Source organism: Balaenoptera musculus, chromosome 5, assembly GCF_009873245.2.
Source record: "Balaenoptera musculus isolate JJ_BM4_2016_0621 chromosome 5, mBalMus1.pri.v3, whole genome shotgun sequence".
Classification (NCBI taxonomy): Eukaryota; Metazoa; Chordata; class Mammalia; order Artiodactyla; family Balaenopteridae; genus Balaenoptera; species Balaenoptera musculus.
In genome coordinates, this window is record NC_045789.1 from 97494715 (window position 1) to 97506884 (window position 12170).

General features: G+C 40.5%; 1 protein-coding gene across 2 annotated transcripts in view; it reads right to left on the reverse strand.

Moving 5' to 3' along the window:
* CC2D2A (coiled-coil and C2 domain containing 2A) overlaps positions 1 to 12170 on the reverse strand; it is a 134586-nt gene that overhangs the window by 92270 nt on the left and 30146 nt on the right. For both annotated transcript variants that reach the window (XM_036853360.1, XM_036853358.1), the window contains exons 5-8: positions 7098 to 7186; positions 6667 to 6768; positions 1708 to 1809; positions 793 to 969 (exon numbers count right to left, since the gene is read on the reverse strand). In XM_036853360.1, coding sequence (XP_036709255.1) covers positions 793 to 969; positions 1708 to 1809; positions 6667 to 6768; positions 7098 to 7186 — 470 coding nt within the window. The remainder of the gene's footprint in view (positions 1 to 792; positions 970 to 1707; positions 1810 to 6666; positions 6769 to 7097; positions 7187 to 12170) is intronic.

Here is a 12170-nt window from a genome sequence, read left to right on the forward strand (position 1 = left end):
TCCAGACGCGCAGGCTCAGTAGTTGTGGCGCACGGGCTTAGTTGCTCCGCGGCATGTGGGATCTTCCCAGACCAGGGCTCGAACCCGTGTCCCCTGCATTGGCAGGCAGATTCTCAACCACTGCGCCACTAGGGAAGCCCCCTCTGCCCATTTTTAATAGCATGTTTTCTTTGATTTCACACATCCCACCCACAATTACAGAATCTGAATTGTAGCTTGGGTGTGGTATGGGGCACAAAAAGCTGCTCACCTGTAAGGTTGTGGGGAGAGAGAGAGAGATAGGTTTCATTTGCCTTGGAGAGGTAAACATTTTGTATATGAAATGAATACTAATCCTTGTGTGGAGTCTAGTAAGAAAAATCTGTAAACCATGTTGCTATGCTTTTTTTTTTCCCACAAGAGAAAGATGGACAGATTTAATTAAGGTCCTTAGTCCCCAAATTATGGGGTAAAATCAAGGGCTAAGAAAGTAATGTGAATCTGGTATTCTTATTGCTTTCAGATAGGACATGGATGAGTTGTTCTGTGTGGGGGTGGTGAGTTTGTTCCCAGCCACTTTCTTCCTGGCTAGGATATCATCACCATCATTGTCACCATCATCGTCACCATCATCATCCTCATCACCATCATCACCAATACCATCATCACCATCATCACCAATACCATCATCACCATCATCACCATCGTCATCATCATCATCATCATCACCATCATCACCAATACCATCATCACCATCGTCATCATCATCATCATCATCATCCCTCTCCTCATTACCATCCTAATACTAAATACCATTTTGCTTACTCCTTCTTGCACAGGTGGCTCTTCTTCCTCTCCTTCCTCCTCCTCTTGGTTAGTTCCATCTCTACTTTTTGCTTTTGGTTTTTCCTCTGATTCCTCTGGTTCGGGATCAAAGTTGAAAGTAAAGAAGTTATAAGCTTCCTCAGCAGAAGGGAAGCCAGGCGGAACCTACAGAGAAGCAGCAAGCAATAGAATTTGGGATTATCTAAACTGAGCTAAGCTCTGCACGGTTCACTGACAGCTGGCTGGATGCTGAGAGCACCAGGCACATTCTAGGCCTCCTAAGCATATTACCTTTGTTGAAGGTGGTGAACTTTAACAGATGCAACAGGCCTCCTTAGTTAAGTAACTTTAATGAGTTACATTTTTTATAAATCAGCAATTATTTACCTTCCTACAAGCACATAAATACATTATTTATATCAGTAAATGCTTTAGAAAAGATGATTAAAATGCAAAAAAGTGGATTCAGTGTTTTATAGGCCAATGCTGAGATACTTTTAATTTTGAGCAATACAGCGTTTGTTAAACTTTTTTATAAAAAAAGACCATTTTTGAGTTTGTTTTAATTCTTCTTGAGTTAGTATCCCCTTTTTTCCCCATAGTAAAAGCTGGTGCAACTTCATGGCTGAACAAGTAGTCTTATCATGAACATTTCCTGCCCTTCCATGCATTTCCCTTCCCCAAAGTAGGCAGTATTCTAATCTCTCCACCTGATTCTAGGATTTCAAAAGTAGGAATCATTTCTCATACTTTTTCTTGCATACTCCATGCAATAGGAGTCAGCTTGTGTGTATAGTCATTTCATTTTGAATATTTTTGAAAAACAAACAAATCAACAAAATACATGATTTAAAGAATGCATGATTTAAAACAAACATGATTTAAAAAGATAGGATTTCTCACCGGGGGTTTAGACTTGATTTTTCGCACAGAATCATGGAATTTTACTCTTGAAAAACCTTGGGAGTCATCTTCTTGTTGAGTCCTTTGTACCTCTCTACCTGGCTATACGAGTAGAAAAAAATGATAGAGGCACCATTTAAATCAAGAAACTAAGGACGTTCTAAAACAAGCATTAACCTTCAAAAGTCTTATCTTCTGACCATTGATGCATTTCACCATTTCTAAGGAATGAAATGTTTACAAATTTCAAATATATTTGAATGTTAACGTGGCTGAATATTTTCTTACTCAGCTCTGTCTCTCTCAAGACTAAACAAATATAAAATTTTATAGTCAATAAACCTGAAAATGAAAAGTGTTATTTCATCCTATAGATCAATAGATTATCCAGCTCACAGAGCATCATTTCCAAACAGTCTATGATGAAAAGTATCAATGATATTTGATTATAAATAAGTCCAAGTGGGCAAGGGCTGCCCCAGGCCCTGGCCTTTCAGTTTTGTGTAAATCTCAGAATGGCTGACTGAGTCTCCTCAGGCGTTTACCCAGAGACACCTCTGTGATGAAAGCTAGAAATACTTGGAACAGCTAAGATAAGGTGCTATAAAATTTCACCCAAATGCAGCTAGATGTCCAGCAATGGCCAGAATAAAAATGAGGACATCAGTTGGGTATAGTCTATCATACTAGCAAGAGAATACATACACTTCCAATTTATGTAAAATTCTACGCTTTCCCTCCATTTTCTCATTTTGCAGTATAAGGTTAAGTAGTTATGTACTAGTACTCAATTATATAGAAGTTGAAGGCGTGCTAATGAATAAATTTCACAGTGCAATGCAAAGAGTTATTATTTGTCTTGGTAAATTCCAGAATTTTAAATGGTGTTTTTGAAGATGAGGAAAGAAGCAGATGGGTATTACTTGGTGTAAGGAGAAACAACTGAAAAAACTAGTGTAGACTAAAGATCAGGTTCCAGTGCTGGATCAGGAAGATTTTCTAAGGATCTTCCAAGTTAAGTTTTCTCATAAAACAGGGCTAAAGCTTTCTCGTTCACTGCTGAGGATGCCATTCTGCTCCTGCCTGCCTCAGAATCCCCCACCTCCGATAGCCCATGAGGGAGACTGATATGTTTGACAGCATGAAAACAAGCCAAGGGGTCAAGCAAAAAGAGAGAAGAGAAGCTTGACTCTGTGTGTAGGCCAGCCTTGCGTTTTAGAGAACTGTAAAGATGATGATACTAAAACACAAGACCAGGCAGAAACACTAGCCATTTAGAAAATAAAATGAGTAGGTTAAATTCCATGTGGCAAATATGTGTATGTGGAGATTAGTATTTTATTCTTTGTGTTTCTTCCCATCCCTTTCTATACTTGCTTGGCATAGAGGCTATTAAGTTCCGAAAATATAATTTCATTGGTGTCTTTTATTGTAATATTGACAGTTTTATTATGATATTTATGGACTTGATTGAAAAGTTTGTAATTGAATTTTTATTAAAATCTAAAAATATTTAAAAGTAAATTATACTAGCATATTAAAAGCTATTAAATATATTTAAAAGGATTGAGTGTGCAGAATTAAATTTTAAAGAACTACCACCTATAATATCTTTATATAAGCTTAAAGTAATAATGACATTTAATTTCAACTTGAATGCCTATCATGATATGTGCATGTGTCCAGCTAGGAATTCTTTCTCACCCTTGAGTTTGTTGTATCCTCCAAGAAGGCTCTATGGCCCTCTTCTAGCTTGAACTAGGCAATATCAAGTCTCATTACTTTTTTTTTTTTTTAATTAAAAAAAATATTTATTTATTTATTTATTTATTTTTGTCTGTGTTGGGTCTTCATTTCTGTGCGAGGGCTTTCTCTAGTTGTGGCGAGCGGGGGCCACTCTTCATCGCGGTGCGCGGGCCTCTCACTATTGTGGCCTCTCTTGTTGAGGAGCACAGGCTCCAGATGCACAGGCTCAGTAGTTGTGGCTCACAGGCCCAGTTGCTCCGCGGCATGTGGGATCTTCCCAGACCAGGGCTCGAACCCGTGTCCCCTGCATTAGCAGGCAGATTCTCAACCACTGTGCCACCAGGGAAGCCCCAAGTCTCATTACTTTTACCATACCATAATTACAAAATATACTAGTTCTAGCCCTTATCTCTCTTCTAAACTGTTAATCAATGTTTTTAATTTCTTAAAAGACATCCTAATCTGGATTGTCTTGCAGATACCTCAGATTTTTATACATTCTTGATATCAGTCATGATATTAATCAAGATATATGATTTCCAAATAATTTCTCCCATTCTGTGTGTTGTCTTTTCACTTTCTTGATGGTTTCTTTGAAGCTCAGAAATGTTTAATTTTGAAGAAGTCCAGTGTATCTATTTATTCTTTTGCCACTTGTGTTTCGGAGTCAGAGATAAGAAACCATTGCCTAAGCTAAGACTCCTCAAATTTTACGTAAACTGACTCCAAGGCTGGAGCCAAGTGCCCTTTCTATGAGCTCCTAATAGCACCCACCACAGATCTTAATCACCCTGTACTTCCATTGTCTGATAACCTGCCTGTCATCCCTACTGGGATCCTTGAGAGTTGGCTGTGTCTGACATCCCTGTGTATTCAGAGCCCAGTGGGCACCTGGCAGGAAGGAGTCTCCTGTAGATGCTGGCTGGGCAACAGGTAGAGTGTGTCAAGGGATCAGAACTTGGGTCACCTGGGACAGAGAACCAGGCCCAGGAAATAAAGACATTATGGTCATGTCTAGTGGAAACCAAGTAGGCAAAAGTTCTGTGTTATTTCCACTTTGATGTTGACATGTTCTTGGAGATTTGTGTTTGGCTTTGTTCTCTTATCACAAGTCTGCTGAGTATAACGTAAATAGAAATGCAAACAAGAGTTAAGCACAGGTTTGTGTTGATAATTTGGATTCTCCACCATATTCCCAACTGGTTTCTCCTTTTCACTCTGACCCTACAGCCTCTAACACTAGCTAACACTTACAGAGAGAGGGCTTACCATGTGCCAGGTGCTGTCTGAAACACTGTAGCATGTATGAGATCATTTAATCCTCAAAACAATACCAAGAATTGGGTTCTAGTAGTATCCCTATTTTTACAGAGGTGGAAAGTGGGGTCCAGAGAGTAGATAAGTTACATGTCCAAGGTCACACAGCTAGTGTGTGAGATTGCCAGCACTGAATGCTGGGCAGCTGAGGTCCAGCATCTGGGTTCTTCGTGTGCTTTGCTCTTTGCTCCACAGGATATAAATGGACCACTTTTTAGATATTCCTTCTGGGTTGAGGTGTATACATGAAGAAATGTGCTTGTGAATGGTATGTTCCATTAGCAACCTGAGATCAGGTCTAAGGGCAAGGCAGTTGACGTTTGCCTCAAATCCACAGAATGGCTCTTAGGGGAGATAGACTATGACAGACATACAGGTCAAGGTCCTGCTCACAAGGAGAAATAAATACCCTATGAGGCTAGGGAGTACATTTTTACTTCTAAAACTTCCAGCTTGATTTGGATATCATATTAATGGCCCATGGTCAAGTGAGAACTACCACGACTGTGTGAAATGATTATCCATCAGAAGGTACAGACAAGGCCGGATATAGGAGACCAGACCCTCCTATCACTTAGCCCACTTGACCAGAAGCCGAGACTCACACACCTGCTGAAACAATCGAAGTGTTTGTGTCATCATGATGGGATTCCAGGGACTTTTTCTTTATTTTCCAATATTTTAGAATTATGGCTCTTAAAATTATGGCTCTTACGGAAGAAAATAAATTGGAATTAAAGAACAAGAAACGTGTCCTCAGTAGAATGGAGTAGCAAATTGTCATAAAGCCTTTTTAGGGGACTGACTGAGTGTTCCAACAACCTATGAGGATGGCTACAACTTTCCTTGTAATCATGCAATCTCTGGCTTGTTTGGGATGAATATAGGTAAAAATTTGTAGCATCTCATCATAGAAAAAGAAAAGGCATCATCTAAGAAATCAGTGGTTGTGTTTCAGAAATATCCCTAAAGCATAGACTTTGAAAACAACCAAAACCATCATCATCAACAACAAACCATTGGATTAGACTTGCAAACACTTCATTGAGCCATTTGCTCTGTTCTTTCTATTCCTTCTTCTACCCTCTTACATGCTTGTCCTTCAGCAACATCCCTGCTACGTCTTTCTATCTTTTACTGGCTTCCACTCTGCTTCATGGGCTTTTACTGTCAGTTTTTCTCCAAGTGTAAGACTGTCTTCATTCAGTCTTCTTTCCCTCAGGAAGCAAAGGCACTCTCAAAACTTCAAAACTCACCACAGTAGAAATGCTTCCAAAATCTGTTTCTCCAGGCCCAGGTCCCTTCCTCTATGTGCATCTCCAGAGGAACACATGCTGTGATGCTTCACCAGCATCTCAGATTCAAACAAAAATCAACCCAGGGCATTCAAACCACCTCCCGATCCTATTGTCAATTGCTTTCCACTGCTTATGAAAAACCATCAGTGCTCCTTAGTGTAACACTCAAGGCCCCCACGATCAGATTCTATTCTCATCTCTTTCTCTGTTTCCCAGCAAGATCCATGGACCCAGCAACACTGACCCTTGAGACAGACTGGGAATGAGATAGAGCTGGGGTCAAATCCTGACTCCTCCACATACATGCTCTGTGACCTAGGGATAGCTTTGCAGTTCCTCTGAACCTCATATATCAAATGTGAATGGAAATAATAGTACCCACCTCATAGGCGTGTTGGGATAAGGGCATGTGATAACATGGGGCAGACTTGGCAAAATGCCTGGCACCGAGTAGCACTCTATAAATAGTAGCTATTATTATTAGTAATAAGCATTTAACACCTCCTCTGTGCATAGCTCTGTTCTAGAACTTTTGCTGGAAAATTTATATTCTGCTTCACTGTCCTTGGTCACAAAGTAGGGATGGCCCATTTCTCACCTCTGTGCCAAATTCAGTCTCCAATTCTTTCTCACTGGGACTTCGTAAGCGCCTGGGCCGAGGGGTGGGAATTTCCTGCAGCAACGCACTTTCTGCTTTGGACTAAAAAGTCGAACAGAAAATTATTGCTACATCATGTCAGTGATGCTATGAAAATCTTGGTCACCATCTTAGGAGAAAATAAATCAGTAAAAAATACACGTTATACTTCTTTAAGAGATAAGAACAATGATTTAGAAAAAGGATGTTAAATTCTTCTTAAGTATAATTTTCATCTGTGCCAATATCAAATACTGCATTAACATTTAGAACATGAAAAACAAATTTAACGGTATTAAAATCCATGCAGTTTTGAGCAAACAAAGCAAGCTAGACAAGACCAGAAGCATTGCAATCAGCACCGAACAAAATATTCCTGTGGTTTCTCTCACCCTTGCAGCTTGTAATTTCTCCCTCATGCGTTCTCTCATGGAAAATTCTGCAAAGCCTGTTCTGGAAGCTGAAGGAATTGGAGGTAAGCCTAAAGCAATACAAGAAAATTACTTTAAAACATTTTTTTTTCCAAAGGGAAGATTAGATTGAAAAATAGCAAGAGAATGTAATTTTATTTTGCAAGTTTAGAACTTCACATAAGCAATCATGAGATAATGTTGATAACCGTCCATTTGATGTAATAAGGACATGCCTTGGCTTCTTTAAGACGGACAGTGAAAACCTCGGTCCTATTAAGGCTGTTACATCAAGTTAACTAAGAATAAAACAAATGACATTTGACTACTCAAGGCACAGACACACTTACCAATTCAATTACCATTGGGAAGAGGTTCTCGAATTTGTTGATTTGAGAAACAGGCTTGTCGGATGAATGGATGGCTGGCTGTTGATTTCTGAGTTCAACTTTCAACAGCACTGATAACTTCAGTCAGAGAAACCTTTTCTATGAGAGGTTCTATAGCCCCGGGCTATCTCATACAGACAACACACATTTTGTACATATCATTAAACCTATACATAAATATCATGAAATGTTGTTCAGCTATTTTGTGTCGGGCTCTGTGATAATGTGTTGAATGCATCTTCTCGTCAATCTTACGCCATCCCTGCTAGGAGGGACCACCTGGCACCTTGAAGATGAAGACCCCGAGGCCCCCTGTGATAACTGACTGGCATTACGATTGCACAGCGAGGAAGTGCAATGCTTGGGATTTGGTCCCAAATGCTCTACACCATTATGAAAGAGGTGGAAATAGAACAAAGCATTTGGGGGAACAGAATGTTATGCTTGGAGCAGAGAGGCTCTACTGGGATGAAGTAGAAGATAAGCTTGCAGAAGGAGTTTGGGGTCAAGTCATGGGGAGCCTCTGATGTCACAAGAAGGAGTCTGGAATATATTCTCCATGCGGTGGGGATGTCTTGAAGGATGTGGAGAGAGGAGGAAGTGAAGCAGCATTTTCTGAAGCTGTTCCTGGGCCTGCAGGTACAGCATGGTTGGGGTGGAGGCACCAGGGACCCCAGCTGGGATACCCTGGTGAGATAATAAAGAGGGAGTCTGTGGGAATAATTGCAAAGACGCCACAAGAGAAATGGTACAGTTGTCCCTAGTGACGATGGCGAGGTAGGCCACTAGTTCTCCCAGCAGTGGCAGCATCTTGTGGGCACCTGGTGGACGGGCAAACACTCAGGCCAGGCCCCAGACAGACTCAGTGAATCAGAACCTGGGGGTGGAGCCACCATCTGGGTGATTTAAAGACACACTCAAGTTGGAGGACCCCCGGTTTAGAGCAAAGAGAAAGAGAAGGTGAAGGTGTCTGAGGTTTTGACTGAGGTGAGTAGGGGTTTGGGGTTCCTGAGAAAGAGAAAAGAGGAGGGAAGCCAGTCTGGGAGATACTGAAGGGGATCAGTTTGCAGCTGGAACGAGTCTGAGGTGCTGGCAGGATATGGAAATGTGTGTTTGTCCTGCACCTGAGCTCCGGGAAGGGGTCCAGGCCCCAAGACGAAGACTTAGGAAGCGTTTCTACCATGGTGATGTTAACGTCTTGAGAAAACCTTTCCCGAGGGAGACAGTGCAGAGACAGGAGGCTTCTGACCCTGTAGCCATTGGCACTGTTAAGGGACGAAGGCTAACAAATGAAAGAAAAAGAGAAGGCAAGATGATTTATTAGCAGGTGGAAGGAATCGTGGCAGAGAGAGGAAGTGATGACGAGCAGAGGCCGCTGTGCTGGCCCTTCGGCCTCCGCTTACGCAGAAAAGCGATCCTGGGCTTCGGAGCTATTTCTGCAACTTGGCCGCTCAGTGCTGAGGCTGGGCTTCCTTCCTTCTGTGTGATAGAGAGATGTAAAATCCTACTTTATCAGGCACCAATCATGCCATCTCCTCAATGCCTGTAGGAAAGCATGAGATAATTGTAGTGAAGATCACAGTCTTGCATGTGTGGATTGAGGTTCAAGTTCTTTAGAAGAATCTCCATTAGCTCGATAAAAAGTCCTTTGGCATTGTTTTTCAACTCATGTAAAAAATCAAGTCATTACGAGAATAAAGACACAGACCTACTAGAGAATGGACTTGAGGATATGGGGAGGGGGAGGGGTGAGATGTGACAGGGTGAGAGAGTGTCATGGACATATATACACTACCAAATGTAAAATAGATAGCTAGTGGGAAGCAGCCGCATAGCACAGGGAGATCAGCTCGGTGCTTTGTGACCACCTGGAGGGGTGGGATAGGGAGGGTGGGAGGGAGGGAGCTGCAAGAGGGAAGAGATATGGGAACATATGTATATGTATAACTGATTCACTTTGTTATAAAGCAGAAACTAACACACCATTGTAAAGCAATTATACTCCAATAAAGATGTTTAAAAAAAAATCTTATCAGTAGAAATCGAAGAAGGTATCATTAATAAGAGGGTTTATATTAATAAGAACCCTGCTAGAAATATAATTAATGGTTGATTTTCTTACCATTAATTATCTTCTCAGAGTTTCTCACCAAGACAAGGATGGCTGCTGTTACCACTATTTTTCAGCATTGTACGAATATCATAAACAGCATGACAGAGCAATAAAAAGACATGTGAATGTTAAACATTAGATAAGAAACAAAATTCTCATTATTTTCTGATGAAATAATTACATATGTGAAAATCGAAAAGAATCTTCAGATAAATTATAACAAATAAAAGTTGCTGGAATCAAAAAAAAAAATCAAGACATTATTTCCTATTTTAAAGATCATCTACCCATGGTAGATCATATCCCCATGTCAAAGTCCCAAGATGTTTCCTGTACCGCGTTCGTCACATTTTGAATTTATATATTTGTGTGGTTATTTGATGAGTACCTCCTTCCTCTCCCAGGTTCTCTGGTTTTCAGCCACAAAGGGCGGGCACAGGTAAGTGTCACTAAGTGTGTGTGGACCACCTAGGCCGATAAAGAAGGGCTTCTAGACTGGACCCCCTGGGGCTTGCCCACCCTGTTCTCTGGCTGGTCACTCTCTTTGCTTCTGCCCCCAGAGAGCTGCCCTTTCAGAGTTAACAAGGCATGCCTCTGAACGTGAAAAAATATCTTGTTTATTTACTCCCCTTCCCCCTGCTTTTTTAAAAAGAGATCTAGTTTTTCAAATTGACTTAAAATAGCTGTTGCATAAATGGAGCTCATTAGAATAATTTTATGAATTATTCTTTAAAAGAGAGATAAGATATTTTATTTAAACACTATCTCTTCTGAATAAAGAAACCAAAGGGGCTTCTTTAGTACGTATTAGTTTTAAAAAACTCGAAAAATTCTGAAGTGGTCAAAAGTAGTTCTTGCCTGATTTTTTCAAAACTCTGTGTTAGTGAAATACATTTGGAGGGCATAAAGATTTCCAAATCTGATCTGTACAACTAGTGGTGAGATGTTATTTTCCCAGCTAGAATGTGACCTGCTTGAGGGCAAGGACCATGTTGGTGACTTTTGTACCTGGCACCTTGTAGCACTGTATCAATGAAGGAAAACACATGAAGGAACCATGAGGGTGTGAGAGATATTATACTTAAAGAGGGATTTCAAACAAAATAAATGTAATCCTCATTTGGATGAAATCAGATGATGACAACTTTTTTCTTTTTAAGGTAATATTACTACCATGATAACCATGGAAACCAAGCATACTAATTCACTCCCTTTGACATAATAACTAATAGGGCTTATGGACTTTCATTTTTATGTTGGTAGTCTATGGCAAACAGAGTGTCTTTAAACAGCTAGAAACACGAAGACAATCCTCATAAGACATTTTTCCCCCTTATTGTCAGTTACTCCACTACATGACTAATCAGCTACGTGGTCCCAAACTGTCTCTATTTGTCCTGCCCTGGGGCTAAGAAGTGATTTGCCAAACTTGAAAAAGGGTGTGATGTGATTTCACATTTACTAAAGAGGCTCTGTGACACAGCTAAGAAAACCTGGCACGGATAAAGTTTCCACAGTATCCAAGAGTGCAATGAAAATAATTGTTTAAATTATTAAAGATTTGAGTTGATGACATGCAAGAACTTATGGGTAATGAGAGAATTTCAAGACATTCCATTAAAAGTATATACATAATGTCCATTAGTATGAAATATGGATGTCCTTGGCCATGTGATGTTTTTCATCAGAGGCAGCAGGGATTGCAAATTCAGCAACACTGCACTGGCTGCTCAGCAAAGCCGTGAATCCCAAAGCTTCATTAGCCTCGTGTTGCTTCCAGATCTTCTTCGCGCTGTCACCTTTTCCTGTCACCCATACTCACTATTTCTCTCTCCTTACGGACTTCATCACAAGATGGACATGTTCCATTTTTCTTTAAACCACTTCCATTATACATGACCCCTCAGAAAACACAACCACCTTATAATAAAATAGGCATTGCATTTTGAAATAATTTTCCAATCTTCTCATCTACTGTCCCTGAGTTGATGTGATGTTGTTTTTTTTAAGGAGAAGTCATTTTCCAAAGTCTTTAGTCCACAATCTGGAAGTGTTCTCCTCTTTCCCTTACTTTTGCAGACATTCCCACACGTCTTGACAGACCATTTGTTCTGTGAATCACACTGCCAGACCAGAGCTCTCTGTATACATTGGGGTGTACAAGGACTTTCCAAGGACTTGACATAAAATTAGAAATGCAGTTCAGCCAGCCCTCTGTGTCCATGGGTTCCGCATCTGCTGATTCAACCAGGCACGGATAGAAAACATTTGGAAAAAATTCCAGGAAGTTCCAAAAAGCAAGACTTGAATTTGCTGCAAACCAGCAACTATTTACATAGCATTGACATTGTATTAGGCATTATAAATAATCAAGACATCATTTAAAGTATACAGGATGATATATGTAGGTTATATGCAAACTCTATGCCATTTTATATAAGGGACCTGAGCATCGATGGATTTTGATATCCATAGGGTGGGGTGGGGCGGGGAGTGGTCCTGGAACCAATCCCTGTGGATACTGAGGAATGACTAAGTTGGTTGGATTTGAGT